Here is a 19,350-nt window from a genome sequence, read left to right as displayed (position 1 = left end):
TAAAGGATAAGACCGATTCAGAAACATCCTCTGGGAATTCACCTGCCAGGAATAAAAGCTGCATTATGTAGTACATACCAACCAACTCATTAAACAAGCCTCAGATGCATAACGTACAATAGAACTTATCAAAGAATCCAATAAAAGAGCAGCCTTAGTTGAAAAATGTGAGTTATTAAAGGAGAACACAATTACTAAAATTAAATTTGAAAGCAATATTAAAACATAGGCATAAATTGAAAATTATGAAGTTACATTGTACATTGATTCCGTTATTTGAGAACATAACATCAACTAAACACCAGCAGATACTGGTCATAGAAACTCTGTATACACTTTTGTGAGTAAATCAAAAATGGCCTGTCATTGTCTAAACTGTACACATTGGCTGTATGAATAGGTGTAACATAATCTATCACCCCTATTTGTGAACTTAATATAGGATCACATTTTATTTTACTTGTGATAAGAAGAACTGTATTTAAAATTAACTTTTGGGTTTTCATAGATATCAAAAGCATTACAGAAAGCGAAGACAAGGTGCAGTGAAGATGAAAGAAATATATGGAAGACGCAGAGTTTCTAGGCACAGACAGTGGGAAGTTCTCTGAGTGGGAAATTTGAGCTGTGTTCAAGGAGATGGCTAGAGGCTAAGTGCCTGGCTCAGATGGCCTGCTTATTGACTGTTCTCCAGCTTACCTCATGCTGCAACACGTCTCATCCAGGGCCTTTAGAAATATGATCACATCACCTCGTTCCTTATTGAACTCTATTGGTTCCTCGTGCCAGACCACACCACCTTCAAATCTAGCTGCCTTATTTAGAATGCCACCACACCCAGCATCACCACTTACCTTGCAGACTAGCTCACTATCTCTGGTTATTGGCATACACAAGGCCAGGACACCATCGGACTGCAGACTAAGAACTGTAAAAAAGAAAATAAGACAACAGTTTTTTTTTCATCTAAGCAACTAGGATCTGTGAAAGCGTCCCTATATTCATTAGACCAGCCCAGATACTACCCCGGTTTCTGAAAGAGTTTAAGACACATCTCTTTAAAGAACACTACATCCCAATGCATTATTCGCCCTCTCTTATTACTTGCTGACTTTTTGCTTGATTTTGACCTTGTACAGTAATCTGCTGTCTTTTGGCTAGGTTCTCTTTAAAAAATAACATATACATACGTACATACCATACCTTGACAAGACATACCGTTAAATTGTGGCAAACACTTTCTATTTCAGTCATTGAAAGTATAGATCTGTGAAAAATGGTCCTACTCCCCAGGCCTTAAAACATTTTTTTTACCACTCTACACATATAAATTCCTGGAGGAAAATTCTGCAGACTATAAATGTGGCGGACTCCGCATTACAGTGCTTCAAAGATAGTGGAGCTATTGCTTGTTCATTGGGGCTGCTCACCCCTTCAAAGCAATTTCCCCACAGCTCAGCAAATGTAGAGCTATACTTGGGTGAGGGTGGGGGGGAGCTTTAGGGGTGAGAGCTTATAAGCATCAATGGCTTTCCCAGCAAGTGACGCAGCAAGCAGCTTAATCCTTAAAGTAGTGTGGATGCTGATGTCACGCCTGATTCCATCACAGAGGCTTCCAAGCTTTAGGGCCATCCTTGGTTCAGTGGAGCTCAAGGCCTTTTTTGCCACCAATGAATCTGGGAAACTCATGCCATGATTTTGATATTTCAGACTTTTTACTGGATCCTGTTAAGAGTAGCTCTAAGACTTCTTGGCCTTTTATCCTTGTGCATTCTTCTTGTCAACTGCACCAGGTGGCATACGTGACCCCTACAGTGGAACCTAAAGTCCTAGTGGGCACAGCGTCAAGGCTGCCTTTCTGACACCATCTAAGTCTCGGAAGAAACAGCCTAAGATCTGCAGTGGTGGCTTATTGATCACAATTTGTCGTGTGACAGGCCACTCTCCCACCCCACCCTGAGCAGACGGTGGTAACGGACGCTTCGCTGCTGGGTTGGGAGGGCTGCCTGTGGGTTTTGGAGATCAAAGGCATCTAGTCTTCTGTTGAGAGACAACTCCAAATCATCCTGTTGGACCTTCTGGCCATCCGTTTGGCCATTAAGACTTTCTTGTTGTCAATTTGGGGGGGTGCTCATGCAGGCGCTTATGGAGGACACTACCTCCATGTAGGACTGCAAAAAGCAGTGGCATCCTGGGCCCTACATCAAAAGGCTCTGGAAGTGGCTGGAAAACCAGAACATTGTCTTGGTCGCACTCACCACCTAACAGGGACCTTCAGTGCGTGAGTGGAAAAAAGTAAGCAAACACCGTCTAGCAAATCACAAGTGATGTCAAACCCTGAGGTGGCACAGGGTGTATTTCGCAAGTTGGGAGAGTCCTGGCTAGATCTTTTCGTCAGCGGTTAAGAATATGCAGTGTTCCAGAAACAGTTTTGCATGTTAAACTTACAGCAAGAACACTTGTTACAAGATGCATTCCATCTGGAGTGAAATAGGAAACTCCTGTACACCTTCTCACCACTACCTCCGATTCCCACATTCTGAAGACAATCAAGAATGATAGGAACCAAGTCATCCTAATTGCTCCAGAGTGATGCATGAGTGCTTTTTGCATTGAACTACTGACCATGAGCATCTGTCTCCCCAACAGGCTACTGTTTTGGGAGGACATTATGCCTCCGCAACAGGGCAGGGATCTCCACCTGCACTTCTGCAGCTTACACCTCCATGCCTGGTGATTGAGCAGCGACAATTAATTACATTCAATTTACTGTCTGAAATCATGAATGTCATCCGTGCTGTCAGAGGCCCTTCCATGAAATTTATTTATGCTGGGCGTAGGGACAATTATTTAACCTGTTGTGGTGCTGTGACACTGACCCCTCAAGTGAAGCTGTCGACTGTCCTTTTGTTGGCTTTGTCTTAAGCCCAGTAAGGCCTTGCTGTATGCACTGTAAAAGTTATTTGTCAGCCCTTTCAACCTCTTTACGTTTGCTGGACTAACAGCCTTGTTTTAAATCACCTGCTGTGATGAAGGTTAATAAAAGTTAGGCATATGTTTCCACTCAGACAGTTTGTGATGCCATTTTGGGACCTTAATATGTATTCCCTTTGAGCCTATGCATAATTACTGGCTGAGTCCCCTGACTCTTAAAAATATATTCCTCATTGCGATTACATCAACTTATGTTTTTCCAGAAAAATGTATGCTGAAGGCTTGAGCTGTCTTCTGACTAAAAGCAGTAACTCCCTTCCCCTTTGTGTAATCAATCACTCTACTAGCATTCTTTTCTACCCATCGGCCCTCAAGAGAGGAGGAGAGGCTCCATTTGGTTGTATCTCAAAAGGGCTTTAAGATTTTACATTGATTGTACCAGTAGCAATCTAGATCTGCTTTTTGCAGAGTTTTCTGGAGGAAGAAAGGGAAGGCTGCACAGGAAAGGAACATGTTGGAATGGATAGTTCTCTGCATCATGATCTGCTACACACTGGCCAAGAAGTAAACCCTGGAACATCTGAGAGCCTAATCCACCAGGGACAAGGCCAATATCACTAAATTGGTGTGAGGGGTTATGTTCTTGATATCTGCCAAATTGTGAAGTGGGCTTCTGTGCATATATTCACTGAAAATATATTGCCTTCACAGGTAGGTGGACATGAAGGACCCTTCAACTGCTCTGGTTTACAATACGTTTTGGTTTGAATCTGCTGCACATACCACCCTAGAAGTATCTACCAGGAAAACAAGTTACTTAACTTCAGCAGCACTGTTTGAGATGTGTGGCTGTAGTTACACATGCTGTGCATACTTCTGCCATCCAGTGTTGGGCCCGAATGTGTGCAAGTTGTTGTTCTTCAAAGAAGTCTTTTGAGTCATGAGTTAGTGACGACGACTCCTGGTGATAATGCACATATGCATGGACTCCTTTATTAGAGTGTTTTATTTTCTGCCATCTGGTTCAGACGTGTGTTTTAATGCTCCGGTTCAACATGGCCGTGCTCGCTTTGAATCACACGCTACCGTCCCTCAGTTGGTATTGTACATCAATTGCATTCCTCTTCTTTCTGTTACGGGTTGACGTTCGAATACTTCAATCGAGCCAGGTAAGTATTGATCGTAGCCCCTTTTGGTCCTCAAAAGTCGGGGCCTACTCCCATCTTTCTCACGTCTCTCCACCATGCCTCGACAGTAATGGAATAGAAGCCTTTTCGCCTTTGTCCTTGTTGCCATACGAAATACCTTTGGACTGATCTACCTCAGGTCTATAATTTGTGTCTGTCACCGGAAGACAATGAGGCTGACTGTGACAACTGCTACTCCTTCCGCTCCAAGAAGACTCCACCGTCTCGACCATCGACATGCGATGCGGCAGATGAGCATAGAAGATACTCCAGATCATTTTGGTCCCCATTACTTTGAGGAAAGAGGAACAACACCCACAGCCATCGGCTGTAGATCAAGAGGCTTTCTCCCTAGAGGGCAACTCCGGCTCTGACCTGGAGATCGACCTAGAGATTGAGGACTTCCCACCTGCTTATCAGTCCGTGAGTACGGCACCCCCTCCCATCCCCCTAGACCCCCAGGGCTTCTACCCCGACACCATCCCGAGCAACCTTCTGCCAAAAAGCATGCAGCCCCTCTGGAACATCAGAGACCGGTTTCAGACCATCTCTTCCTCCGGGCCTTGGTCAGCACTGAGCAGCTGCCTCAGATGAATTTCCCAGCTTCAGCATGGTGCTGTAGTAGCCTTTCAGATAGTGCTTCAGCTCCTACTACCCTGGCACCGAGCCAGCCCTTGGCATCACTGTTGGCCGCCTTGGCAGCAAGCAGAATATTGGCGCTGAAACAAAAGACAAGTTCAGAACCAAAGACTTAAGGGTTGGACTCCAAGTCAGACACCAGCACAGCAGTCAAGCCCATTCTCCAAGAGCTCCAGGAACAGATTGATTCAAGGCAAAAGCAACTGGTCATCCACCCTCACACAGGCTGCATCCTTGCCAGCTCTTCGGACCCCTCTACTCCATCCTCCAAATGGTAGCTTTCTTTCCAGGAAGAATTGGAAGCCCCAGTTCCTGTAAAACTGTGGAAGACGGTGGATAAGGCTGCCAGCCCCTTACTTCTGGCACCACCATCATCTCCTCCCATTACCTCACCTTTACCTTCGCTCTCCCCACTTCCTTCTCCAGGGTATCCCCTGATATTACACCTCAGGGGCCTTCACATTGATATGGTTGGTTGTGGTGGTGGGGGGGGGACATATTTGAAATTCTTCCACAGGGTGACCCTTGGGACTCCTATGATATAGATCCTTCAAGGGACACAGACCCAGACCTTTACCCTGCCCCCCACTTCCCTCCTGATGACTACATCCTTCTGAGAACTGATTAGTAGAGTTGCTCCCTTTCATAAGGTGGAACTTCACAGGGAGCCCTTAGAAGAGGACTTTCTTTTCTAAACTGTTTCCTCCACTCACTGCTCCACCCAGTATCACCCAGTGCTCATGGGCATGCTTTGTCATATCCCAACATTTTTAAAGATCCTATTAGAGCTAGGGTTATAACACCTAGGGTGGATAGAAAATAGAAGGCCTCCCCATCTGACCCTATATATATTAGCGGTCAGCTCCCTACCCGACTTAGTAGTCATCACCACTGCCCGTAAACAAGCTAATTCCCATGCCAGTGCAGATTCCCCCACCACCAAATAAAGAAAGCAAATGCCTCGATGTGGCAGGGAAAAGAGTAGCAGTGCAATTAGCAGACCACTGTTGTATTTCAAATTCTGTGTGTCTCCTTGCAAGATATGATGGTGCGCACTGGGACAAAACAGAGGAGCTTTTCCAATACCTCCCTGAGGATCATAGGAAACGTGGCCAAGTTATGGTAGAAGAGGCAAGCTCTTTTTTAATAATTCCATTCGCTGCACCTTCACCTCAGCAGACACGGCTGCTAAGGGTGTGATTACTAGTATAGTTCCCTGCAGACATGCATGGCTCCGTATCTCTGGCTTTATGCTGGAAGTTCATTCCTTTTGTTGGGAACCACCATTTTGGGCCACAGGTGGACCAAACTTTAGAAAAAATAAAAAGGATGCAGAGACGACAAAAGCAATGGAGGCCCTTCAAACACCAGCACCCCGTAGCTCCTTTTGCAGTTTCTTCCCCATGGAGTCTCAAAGACCACCTTCTCTAAAGCCTCCAACTCTTACCAGCTCACCCAGGACCAGCAATCTTCCCCCAGGGATTATGTTAGAGGGTCATATGGGGCAACAACTCCAGAAGCAAGGGTAGTTCTCCAAAAGGAGCTACACCCGCCACCAAACCCTGACGTGCCGCTTTCTCCGCCCGACCACGCAACACCTGTGGGGGATGCGTACAAGGTTTCTTCCCCACATGGCAACCCATCACCTCAGACCAGTGGGTGTTGGATTTTATCCAACATGGTTATTGTCTGGAGCTCACTTCCAGGCCTCCCACCATTCCACCTTCCAAACACAAACTATCAATGGAACATCAAACACTACTCTATGAGAAAGTCAAAGCCCCCTTTCTCAAAGGGGCTGTAGAACCTGTCCCCAACTATCAGCAAGGTACAAGAGTGTACTCGCTATGCTTCCCAGTACCCAAAAAAGACTGGTCCCTCAAACCTGTACTGGACCTGAGGTTCCTAAACGAATAAATTATATCTGAGCACTTTCACATGTTAACCCTTCAGGATGTCATCCCACTTCTCCAACAAGGTGGTGTTATGAGCTAAAAGATTCCTAATTCCACATCTCAATTCATCCGACTCATCGCTGATATCTTAGGTTTGTGGTCGGCAGAATGCACTAACACTTCCAAGTTCTCCCCTTCAGATCACTACTGCACCTCAGGTATTCACCAAGTGCTTCGCGGTTGTAGCAGCTCATCTTGGAAGACAGGGCGTCCACATTTTCACGTATCTGAATGATTGGTTCATCAAACCTGGCATCCTTCAGCAGTGCCAAAAACACATGAAAGTCACAATAGACCTACTTTTTCGATTAGGATTTGCCATCAAGACCACCAATTCCCTAGTCTTCTACCTGAGTGCATGAGCATTCTCAAGGAACCCTGCAGACCTACCACCTGTGCCTGCTGTTTTGCCAAATGGAAGAGATTTGTCTACTACTGTTACTCAAAACAAACTGAACCTCTTAAAACTACAGTACAAAACATTGTTTGTTGCTTACTTCACTTACAAGTTTGTGGCCTAGTGTTCACTTCCATACACTTACATCTAGCCACAGTAGCTGCCTAACTATAGAATTGACAACACACCTCTCTTCTAGATTCCAGTTAATTAAGCCTTCATGGTAGTTCTCAAAAGGGTAATTCCTCCCCAGGTTCCACCAGCGCCCTCATGGAATCTTTAATGTTATACTCGCACAACTCATGGGCCCTCCATTTGAGCTCCTTCACACTTGCCCCCTTCAGTTCCTCTCTTGGGAGGTGTAATTTCTGTTACCTCACTTGGGTGTGTCAGTGAGCTTCAGACATTAACCCTGGAAGAACCTTTCTTCCAAATGTATAGGAACATGGTTATCCTCCATACCAACCCCAAATTCCCCCTTAAGGTAGTGTCTCAATTCCATCTTTGTCAATCAATCAACCTGCCTGTTTTTTCCCACAAACAGACTCTGTTGCGGAATGGGATCTTTATACTTTGAATGTAAAGCGAGCCTTCATGTGCTACATTGATATGACTAAAACTTTTAAAAAGACTCAACAACGCTTTGTTGCTCTCTCTCACCCTCATGAAGGGAAGGCTGTATTCAAGTATGGCATTGCCACATGAATAGTTAAATACATTCAGACATGTTATGCTAAAGCCAAAAGGATTCTACCCACTCCTCCTAGAGCACACTACTCAAAAGAAAGGAGCCTGTATGGCCTTCCTGGGGAACCCAGGCAAATACCTGGTCTACACTACACACCAAACACTACTGTGTGGATGTTTTAGCTTGCCAACAAGCTAATGTTGATCAAGCCATTCTCTGTACATTTTCCCAAACCACCACAACACTCACAGGCTAGCCACCTCTTTTTGGGAAGGACTGCTATGCAGTCTATGCACAGCATGGTATTTACAGCCACACATGCCACAAACGGAAAATGTTACCCTGTAAGCATCTGTTTGTTGCATGTACTGCTGTAGATTCACATGTATCCACCCTTCTCTTAATAGCTCTTTTTCCTCTTATGCACGGACATCTCTTTACTTGTCACTTTGTTGCGCACTTCATCCTTACCCACTCTGCTGGAAAACAATCTAACAATGGAGTCGATGCCAATGCGGATTATCACCAGGATGAGGAGTCACTCTACCTCCTGACTCAAAAGACTTCTTTGAAGAAAAACAACGTGCACATATCCGGACCAGGAGTATGCACAGTATATGAATCTACAGCTGTACATGCCACGAATAGATTCTTACAGGATTTTCCTTCTGGTGGATACTCTAGCTTTACCCAGATTTTCACTGCCTTCCCACCTTCCCCCTTCTGTGGAGTGGCCTATTTTTTAAGCATCTAAAAGATTGCAAGTTAGTAATCAGCACAGTGTTCCCATTAATTGTTCCCACTCAGTGTCTGGCTACTCTGAAAGATAAGAAACTGACAACATGTGTCCAGGAGTTGTACTTACAAGGGGCAGTGTAGTGTCAACACAGTCGTGTGATGCCACTTATCTTCATGCCGGGTGGCACTGATAAAACATTCTTCAGATCCAGTCTAGAGGATATTCTCAAGTGACAAACTTGCAGTTACATAGGGTATCCATTAGAAAGAGCATTTCAGAATGTAAATCTTTTACAGTGTTCTTTTTTGAGTTTTTCTTTTCAAATATTGGGCAGGGTGACCTTCTTGTTAATCACTTTTTGTATGATTCAGGAATGAACTGGCCAAGTATACTTTCCAACACTCTGCTTACCTAATAATCTTCAGCAGTGTGAGACCTCTGACCTCTATACTTCCATCAGCTAATGACGTAGAAAGCCTTTTGATGGATGTGTGGAATCATAATTTTATTTATGCATTTAGATCTGCACTTCTTTACAGTATTTTATGTTAATGACATGCATCTAGTATACATTATTTTTGTAGATTAGAAAAAGAATACACTACGATAAAGTCTAAGGAGATGGAAGAGCAAGTAGAAATTAAGGTAAGCTATGTAATGTAATCAAATGCCCGTCTGCAGTTGTTTATGGTATTTCTTTGGTGCATGCACTCTTTTAGACTCAGGAGTTTATATCACTGTGGTTTCAAATGGTGACAACTGAGCAAATGGAATACTTTTATTTCTATAGTAGTCTAATTATGATATGCATATGTGTTCGATATGTTGATTGTATAGTTGAATCTAAAATGACAGATAATACTGCATATTCTTGACATTTTTGTGTCTGTGGGAATCTCTTGTGTGGCAGTGCTTTTTTTAAAATAAAAATAAATAAATAAATAATTGCTGGTGCCCATATTTGTTTCTTAAGAGGCCACCACCACTGGCATGGCCCCAGTACTCTTAGCTCTTCAGTAGGAGACCTTGTGTCCTGCTTGGATTTAGAATAGGGCTCAGGACCCTAGCTGAGACAGCAACTTCCCAGGCTGCGCACTTTTGGGAGAGTAGTGTGCAGCACCAAAGATGTATAAAAGTTAGCCTTTTTAGGTAGGCCTTTTTGATGCCCCTGGTGCACAGTCTTGCCTGTGCCAACCTAGAGAGGCTAGGTACACAAAACAAATGAGTGATCGGAACAGCTGCAGTTAGGACACAAAAGTGTGCAGGCCCCACCAAATATTTGTTGGTAAATGTAAGTCTTGGTGATGCCCACTGTTCGACCTGGCACCTTTTTGGCGTGTCTCCCCTGTCTTTTTGCCTTCTTACCTACTGGACTCTGATTTTGCTGGTTTATTGTCTCTGCACACTTTACTACTGCTAATCAGTGCTAAAGTGCAAGTGCTCCCAATTGAAATTGTACTGTTGATTGGTTTAGCCTTGATTGCCATTTTTGATTTACTGGTAAGTCCCTAGTAAAGTGCACTAGAGGTGCCCAAGGCCTGTAAATCAAATGCTACAAGTGGTTCTGCAGCACTGGTTTTGCCACCCACATTAGTAGCCCTGTAACAATGGCTCAGACCTGCCACTGCAGTGTCTGTGTGTGCAGTTTTAAACTGCCAATTAGACTTGGCAAGTGTACCCACTTGCCAGGCCTAAACCTTCCCTTTTACTACATGTCAGGCACCCCTATGGTAGGCCCTAGGCAGCCCCCAGGGGCAGGGTGCAGTGTATGTTTAAGTTAGGACATATACTAGTGTGTCTTATATGTTCTAACAGTGAAATACTTCCAAATTCGCTTTTCACTGTGCAAGGCCTATCCCTCTCATAGGTTAACATGGCGGATGCCTTTAAATATCCTTAAAGCGCAGATTCCCTTTGAGAGCAGATACAAATGTGGAGTTTAGGGTCTCTAAACTCACAATTTAAAAATATATTTTTTAGTGAAGTTGTTTTTTTAATTGTCTGTTTGAAAATGCCACTTTTAGAAAGTAGGCATTTTCTTGCTTAAACCATTCAGTTACTCTGCCTGTTTGTGGATTCCCTGTCTGGGTCAGTTTGACAGTTGGGCTGTTTTGCACCTCTCTAGACAGTGACACAAAAGGGGGCAGGGGTGTAGCTTGCATAGCCTGATAAGCCATCTGAGCTAGAGAGGAGGGAAGAGTGGTCATTCACACCTGAAAGGACTGTGCCTGCCTTCACACAATGCAGTCTCCGACCCCCTGGTGTGTGTCTGGGACCTGGCCTGGACAAGGAAGGATCATGCAAACATTTGAGACTTTGCTTTGAAATTAGCCAACTTCAAAGGCAGAAAGGGGTATGAGAAGAAGACACAAAACCCCAGACTTTTAGAATCTTTCTGGAATCAAGAGGAACCTCTGACAAGGAGAAGAGCTGGAGGAGGAGTGCTGTTGCTTTGCTGGACTAGCCTGCAGTTGCTGCTTCTGCCTGAAAAGAGTGCATACTTGCTTGAGAAAGTTCTCCAAGGGCTTGGAGTAGAGCTTGCCTCCTGTTGGAAGTCTGAGGGACACCAAAGGCTTCAATTTCCTTGCCCTGCAGCACTGGGAACTGTGTGTTTTGTGCTGTTCAAGAGGAGAAACCACTGCGAATCTGCCAACGATGCCGCTGACCTGCACCATGACCTGCCCCTCTTTGCTTTGCAACCCTGGTCTCACCGACACAGTCATCAGATGACTTCACCGAGCCGCTGTTCGCACCGCAACCTGTGGGCCCCACACTCTGGCATCGTCTGCTCACACCGCAGCCTGGGTCTCCCCGACGAAGCTGCTCCTGCTTACACCGGCGCCGTTGGCTGCACCGTGGCCTGTGGACACCGCTTGTGAGGAGCACAAAGCACCGTGCCGTCCAAAAGCCCCGGTCGACTAACACCAGCACCATCATCGACTCCAGTGTCGTCACCAGGCATCCCTGCCTGCACCGTGGCCTGTGGAACACCGTTCGTGAGAGTCATGAAGGACTGTCCCGCACCGCTGGCTTGGGCCTACTGACGACAACGCTTCTACAACGACGCCGCTGCTGCCGGCACCATGACCTGTGGACACTGCACGTTGCACCGCCCTGTTTCACACCACAGCCCTGGTCTCACCGCCGCCGCCGCCGGACGGCGACACTGACCCGCTGCCTGCACCGTGACCTGTGGGCACTGCACGTCGCATCGTCCCGCTTCGCACCACAACCCTGACGCCATCCACGCCAGCACTCCTGACTTCATCAGCCCGGAGTTTGATCTGCAACGCGTGTGACTTCAAGGGCCCGACGACTCCTGCACTGACTCTGGAACCGACACCGCAACGTCAGCGACGCCACTCTCCAGAGCTCACCGCAAGGATCACAACACTCTACAGATCCAAGGTACTGTTTGCGGTTCTTCTGACACCACAGCTGGACTGCGACACCGCGGCCGGCCTGAACTGTTGGTTTGGTTGATCACGATGCCGTGATAGCCCCAGGTGGAACTGTTGACTTCAAGGAACTGTATTTTTTAGTAAATCTTGCAGAATTCATATTTTTATTACTGTATGTTGAATTTTTATCCTATTTGGTGTTTTTTTAAATAGATAAATATTGCCTATTTTTCTACAACTGGTGTGGTGTCCTTTTGTAGTGTTTTTACTGTATTACTGTGTGTTATGCTTTACACATTGCTTCTGAGATAAGCCTGACTGCTCATGCCCAACTACCAAGGGGGGTGAGCAGGGCTTATATGAGCGGGTATCTCCCTTATCCTGACTAGACTGAGGGTCCCTACTTGGACAGGGTGCAAACCAACTGCCAACTAGAGACCCCATTTCTAACACCCACGTTCAGCAGAAGCTAAACTCTGGTAACAGGGGTTCAAGATAAAAAGCTGTATTTCAAACATATCTCAACTGAGGATTAGAAGTACGAGAAACGCTGAGCCTGAACCCAATGCTTTGTTTAAAAGAGATAGAAAGGATTGAGCAATGCATGACATTTTCTGCTTCTTCCTACTTTTCTTTCTCAATACTTGTTTTGGAGTTGGCCATACTGGAGTGATGGGAGACATAAAAATAAAGGGAGCCTTTCTCCGTACTTTGTGCTAGACCTCCTACAGGTAGAAAAAGCACAAGGCTTTTTTGTATGACCCTCACCCACCAGGGTTACCCCTCGGTGGCATGCTTCATCATAGGGTTCTTCCTGTTCTGCTGCAGAATGGGTCATGCTGCTACCAGTTGAAAACACTGGTTCACTAAATGGTAAGTACCAAATGATGGGTAGATAGGAGTTGGAGTTTTTTTTTTTTTAAGTGAGTTGAAATACCTGCCTGGTAGGAGAGCTATGCTTTATTCCATCTTCGAGATGGTGTGATTAAAAACTGAAGAAAAGTAGAATGTAGCATCAGATGAAGTTTGCAAGATTATCAATAAACACTGACAGATCCTGACAAGAGGCCCCCTGATCATACCCAAACCTATGTTTTCTCATAGACTAGGTAGAATCTGAGGGATTCCCTTTTGTGCACATGCCCTACGGAAATTATTAATTGACACCAGAAAAACTCTAAGGATACTCCTACAAGTGGTAGGGGACTATCCATTTTGTGGATGCAGTGTGTGCCACCTAACCAAGGTCACACAACAATCACCTTTAACAACAGCACTCAATGGGAACTGAGGAACATCAGCAATTGCAATACACCGAGTAATGTACATCATCACCTGCCTGTGTAAATTACACTTCATTGGTATGACCACTGGTAAGGTGAAAACCAGAATAGGGTTACGCCGTAGTAACCGCAGATGTGATCAAGCAACAACCAAGATGTCTACCCACTACATCAAAAAATAAACCCACATCTTAGGTTACCAATGGGTGATCCTTGAGCATATACATGAGATAATCAACTGTGAAAAAACTTTTTGAAAATTAAATTTGTTAACACAAAAAAGTGTGGGGTTCACCAATAATGTGGAGCTGTATTCACAAGAGATTATCCGCGGGCTCCTAGACCTCGTTGGGTGTAGAAAACGGGTGGTGTGTGTGCTGTGTAGGGTGAGTGGGGGAAGGGGGTATTTCCTTTACGGACTAGGTGGTCTCACACAATATATAGTGTCATGCTTCATCATTTGACCACCTAGCCCCACCCAGGTAGGACAGTGCCACCTGGGCGGACTCAACTTCACTGTTAAAAGAACGGGAGGGAGTGCGTAAATAAATTTTATCTGGAGATAATGGGATCCAGCTAAGCTAAGTGAATATAAAAACACCTAGGCAGTTACCTGTGTGTGTGTGATCTACACTTTTAATAGTGGTGTCTGCTTTTGTATTTAAAAACAAGGACGGGACACCACGGTGAGAACAAGGACTCACTGGGTTGCCTATCTAAAAAATGGACGACATGTTTCTGCCCTCTACTATGAGCTATGGAAGGTCTGGGGGCATTCTTCAGGGCCTAGGATCCCTAAACATCATGCAGAGTGCAGATAGATAAACCGCCCCTAATACGGGGGGGAAAGAAATAATTAGAACAAATTAGATGGCCTACCTGTGGCAAGGAACTACCTAGCGGAGGCCCTAATATCTAAGGCTACTGGCCTCAGATTCCAGGAGGGGAAGTGTCCCCTTATAGTCACACTTACATCAAAGGAGGCGCTTGCTGTGCGCCTAGACCGAACCCTCGCTGGACCGCTTGAAAATTAAATTCACCACCCACAACACAGGCCTGAGAAACAACATCCCATGGGGCCAATTCACTACATAAGACACCCTACTAGCCCACCTTGTAGTAGGGTCTCTACCTCTTGAGAATAATGTTTTACCAAACTTAACACAGTGGGGTTTCTATTCCCCAATTCACCGAGGGTCGTTACATCAGCACAGTGGAGAGTAGCTCTGAGGACTGTCCTCTTTCTTGTCTATAGAACTACAGCATTTGAATACAGTTGTATTTATTTGCCAGATTTCCTCTGCACTTCAACGCCCCCTTTTAATGTTAGCATCTCCTAATGTTGGGGAGATTTTTATTATCTTGGGCAGTGAAAACCCATAGTCAAGGTTGCAACGACTAAATGATTTCATGGCAATCACTGTCAAAAGCACCTCAGTACAGGCAGGCATCTTTGTTAACAAGAGCATGCACTGCTTTTGATTGACATCAGACAGCCCTGATGGGAACCAGGAAATAGTTAATTGGGTGCTGCCACCTTGCAAGGGTTGCAGACTAATTTTTCTGGCACACTGCGGGCAATGCGATTCATGTGCAGCACACTTGCTCTTTTTTTCTTGCGGATCACATAAAACCAGACTGACGGGGTAAATGGGTAACATTCACATCCCAGTGATGTGACCTCCATTTCATTAGCAGACAAGACCTTGGAGTAGTAAGTACAGAGTAGCCGATGCACAATCACATAGTGGGACAATACCTTTCCCACTTTTATTGATTGCAATACCTCATTTTATACACACAGACTGTAACTACAGGCTCACCTTGTCATCAGAGGATCTGTGGAGCACAATACCTGCTTTTTATATATATGTAACCATCCCTTGCAGTGTGTAATGTCTTCCATACACGTGTTGTTATGTTGAAATGTGTTTGTTGCCACAGAGTGACTGGTCACAGGGATCCACACTGCTATACATAGATGTGCTCACTTAAAACTCTTTATGAAGTATCTTCATTAGCCTGCACAAGCTTTAATCTCTTCAAAGTGTTTTTCAAAAGCAAATACGCCTAGCGATTCATATCTGTCCTACTGTATGAAGCAGTCCGTGTCCTGATATCGCGCTGTGGTTCATAGCAGGCTTTCTTTTTATATAATACAGGCATGACAGAATACAGCATCAGGTAGCTGTAATGTGCATTTGAGCATACAGAGTGTATGAAGTCAGGACACTCTGCTGTCACTGTATTACTTACACTAGTTGTAGAATCAGGGAGTTAGATCCTTGGTCCTGGAGGAAGCCACGGGTCAAGGTGACTTGGAACATGTAGACCTGGTAGAAGGAAGGATCATTAAAGCCATGCATACCTTCTACTTTTTTTCAGTCATCCTCCCAGGCAAGTATTTTTTAACTCCAACTCTTCCAACTCCTATCTACCCATCATTTGGTATTTACCATTCAGTACTCCCGTCTTTTCCACTGATAGCAGTACACCCCATTCCGCAGCTGAGGGGGAAGAACCCTATGATGAAGCATGCCTCCATGAGATAATCCTGGTGGGTGAAGGTTATACAGAAAAGCTTTGCACTTTTTCCACTTGTAGGAGGTCTGGCAGTAAGTACAGAGGAGGGCTCCCTTTTTTCGGTTTATAGGTAACAAGGAGGACTTGTCCCCTTTGGGGCATTTCCTCTTATCTTGCCCACTCTTTTTTGTTATAGTGATGAGAGATATGCAGACCAATGGGTGTAATTAAAAAATGTAGTGGTTATTTGGAGTTAGATCAAGTTGCTTTAGCAAAATGTCCCTATACCTACTTACTTCAGCTCTGCATCTGTATGTGTGTGCCTACACACAGACTATATGACCGACAAATACAGCATTCATAACCGTGCACAATCCAACGTTTGTTAATTTGAATAGAGCATAGTGAATATCTGCATAAATGTATTTATATCAGGTACATAACCCAGCTTCTCTTCCTTTTGTTCAATTTTACCTTCAGATTGCACTTAAAATTCTTTGCTTTTAACTATAGTTCCTTGCTTTCGTTATGCATTTTATTGTGTGCTTGTTTGGTTAAAAGATAGTCCTCTTCTAGGTTTTGGACATACTTTATATCAAGACTTAAGATAGTACACCCTTCTTTCGCGTAGTTCGTTTAACAGACTGTTCTCTTATCCTGTTAGAGGATATTTCTACAAGAACGCATCATAATCCAAATCCCCAACCCCAGAAGCAGCATTTATATGAGGATCTTTCTTCAAAATGGCAGTTGTTTCTTCCTACAGATCTCTGCCTGTTTTAGTTGTAGAGAGCATGATATCCCAACTTATCCTATTTCATAGGATGTACTTTTTTCATGTGAATGTTTTTTTCACACTTTGAATTTCGATTGTGCATTTTTATATATACCTTAAGACTTTTGCAGTTGTATGGATTTTATCTTCTTTTATTCCACATGTATTTAATTCCTTATTAATTCCTTATTTAATTCCTTATTTAGACCATTGAGGTTCCACTGATGATCTAGGCTTTAGAGCAGGATCTACAGCTTGTCAAGGTTGTCTTGTTCAGATTCATCAGATATCCTATGGAAAATTGTAGAGTTAATGTTTATGCATTAAAAAACATTTGACAAGTACACCGATTGTGAGATCATACTAATGGGGCACCTATCATATATTGACAAATGCTTGTGCATATCTTTGACTTAAATTTATGACCACGACTTGCTCATTCTGCCTACTAGCTAAACTTCCATTGCTAACTCTAGGTTTAACCGGATCAGTGAAAAGTTTTACACTGCAGCATTTGTCATTTTATTTCAGTCAGTGGGTATGGTATGCAGTTGGATGGATCATTGTTACGTTTGTCTCTGATGTTACATTGTTTTAAAGTGTAGTTTGTTTTTCAATTTACAACTAAAATTATATCCTGTATGAGCTTGTGTGGTGTGTGTAGGTTTATGTGTAGTTTAAATAAGTTATTAAAATAAAGGAGTTTTCACATGTAGTTAAGTTCTATTGCTGCCTTAAAAGCATTCATCATCTCATTCTGCTTGGGGTCATTGGTTTTTCTCCTTCTGGATTGGTTGAAAATATGATCCTAGCACAATTCAATTCCCCTTCTGTAATAACATTTGACAGCATTGAGGTATATATTTGTCTGTGAAATCCTTGGCAACGTGTTTGAATTGTTGCTAGGGGCTTATATGTTGACAATGATTTTCACAGCCACATGTTGAAAGCCCATGCATTACACATATGCCTTCTGCTTCTTTGATTGTATTCTTTTTCTAGTGCTGGTGAGGAGGCGGATCATAATACAACAGCAATGTTTAGATCGCTGACACATGTAGCACTGGACATTTGCTAGTACTAGGGGAGCTTGGGACAACTGTGCCCTCGGTACAGCTTCAGGAGGAGGCAGACCACAAGAGACTATCCCTATATAGAGCACCAACAATACCTGCAATGTAATGTGTGTGCTGCGCAGGCAAAGCCTGGGCCTAGAGCGGGTCCATCTGAGCCTGGAAGAGGCAGGGCTTGGCTACCTCTCTTGGCGTCTAGACTTTTTAGCCTTGACACTGATGTGCTCTGTTTATAACGGATAAGAGGAAAGCTGCTAGTGCACTGCCTCATATAACATGTTAGAAAAAACATACTCCATTCACTTTTATTGGCTCTTTCTTTGCGCAACCAGTTGGGGCCGTGGATGTTTCAAATCACAGAGGCAGAGAGATTCCTTAGTAGTCCAACTATGAGTACTTGTCTCTCAAAAGATATGTTAACCATTGGTAAAAATTGGAGGGAAAACTGTGCACTCTGTACAGGTTGTTGCAAGAATCCATTAGGTTTGAATCCTTATGGTTCCAGCATACCACTATCTATTAACACTTGGGAGTTGGCGTGGTTCCTAGCATGGGACATGGTGGTAACTCACTCTTTAAGGTCTCCTCAGTTCTACCCAATGTTTATAATCCTGCCCCAGCCCATACCATGGAATCTGCTCATTGTTTGCCATTAAATGAAGTGCTGTCTGATAATTTGAAACCTAGAATATTTGCTGGTTTTGTACCGCTGTTTTGACAACTGGACTTTTTAGCAACTAATGATGACAGCTTGAACAAACTATGTAATGACTTAAGGACTTGCAGGGATCTACCTGTTTCCCAGGGTCAATCTTTTACCTCAGCTGGGATTGCTCCTTCAACGCTGGTGCCCATATTTACTACAAACAATGCAACCAACTGTGGAGGTGTATCTGCAGCTCCTATGTGTGGTCCCTGTATGCCAGGTGATGCACATATGCAAGTAACTGTGATCACCAAAAGTCATATTTCTTCTGTGGTTAAGAAGGGTGTCAATCAAACGCTTATTATTGGGAATCTACCTACAGAAGCAAACTCATTATGTTATGTGCCCCGCTTAGGGAAAAAAGAACGATTTGATAAACTAATATTACATTTTATACTGGCTACTTAAACAAGTGGCTGAGTTTCACTGCTTGGGAGATAATACTATTTTTGCTAGTAGAGTCTGATGAGGAGATTAATCTGTTCATAGCTACAATGGTGATTGTAATTATATTTATATAGCGCTTACTATCTATGACAAGGCGTCGAAGCAATTTTCAGCGAGTAGCACACTACTCCGGAACCCAAGATGAATTAGTGGTTGATTAGTATAGGGAAATATGAGTACAGTATTAGTAATATGAGTTAATTTGAGCAGAGGATATGTGAGTTTGTTAGTTGGATTAACTAGAGTAATGGAGGGATAGAGGAGGGAAGAATCCAGATGTGTTAATTGGGAGTTTATAGTAGAGGATGAGGCTTTAGATGAGTGTAAAGGAGAGAAGGAGGAGGGAAGAGTCCATGGAAAGGGTTAGGGAGATCATAGTAGAAGGAGGGATTTTGGATGAGTCAAAGGTGAGATAAATGAAGAAGAATTAAGCAGAGTTGTTTGGAGATTGTGGTAGTAAACCAAGGTTTGGGTTGAGCTAGATGCGGTAGAGGAGGGAAGAGCTTAGGCAGGGTTATGTTGGAGATGAAAGTAGTAGAATGGGCTTGGGATGAGTCAGCAGAAATGGAGGATAGATTGCTAGAGACCTAGAGTGATGGGAGA

The 19,350-nt window shown here is 44.0% G+C and overlaps 1 protein-coding gene across 3 annotated transcripts in view; it reads left to right on the top strand.

The window, feature by feature from the left end:
• Positions 1 to 19,350, top strand: part of EVI5 (ecotropic viral integration site 5) — a 776,910-nt gene that overhangs the window by 316,033 nt on the left and 441,527 nt on the right. For all 3 annotated transcript variants that reach the window (XM_069232361.1, XM_069232360.1, XM_069232359.1), the window contains exon 10: positions 9,124 to 9,184. In XM_069232361.1, coding sequence (XP_069088462.1) covers positions 9,124 to 9,184 — 61 coding nt within the window. The remainder of the gene's footprint in view (positions 1 to 9,123; positions 9,185 to 19,350) is intronic.

The sequence above is a fragment of the Pleurodeles waltl genome, chromosome 4_2 (genome assembly GCF_031143425.1).
Source record: "Pleurodeles waltl isolate 20211129_DDA chromosome 4_2, aPleWal1.hap1.20221129, whole genome shotgun sequence".
NCBI classification, from domain to species: Eukaryota; Metazoa; Chordata; class Amphibia; order Caudata; family Salamandridae; genus Pleurodeles; species Pleurodeles waltl.
This window is presented reverse-complemented; position numbering and strand designations above follow the sequence as displayed.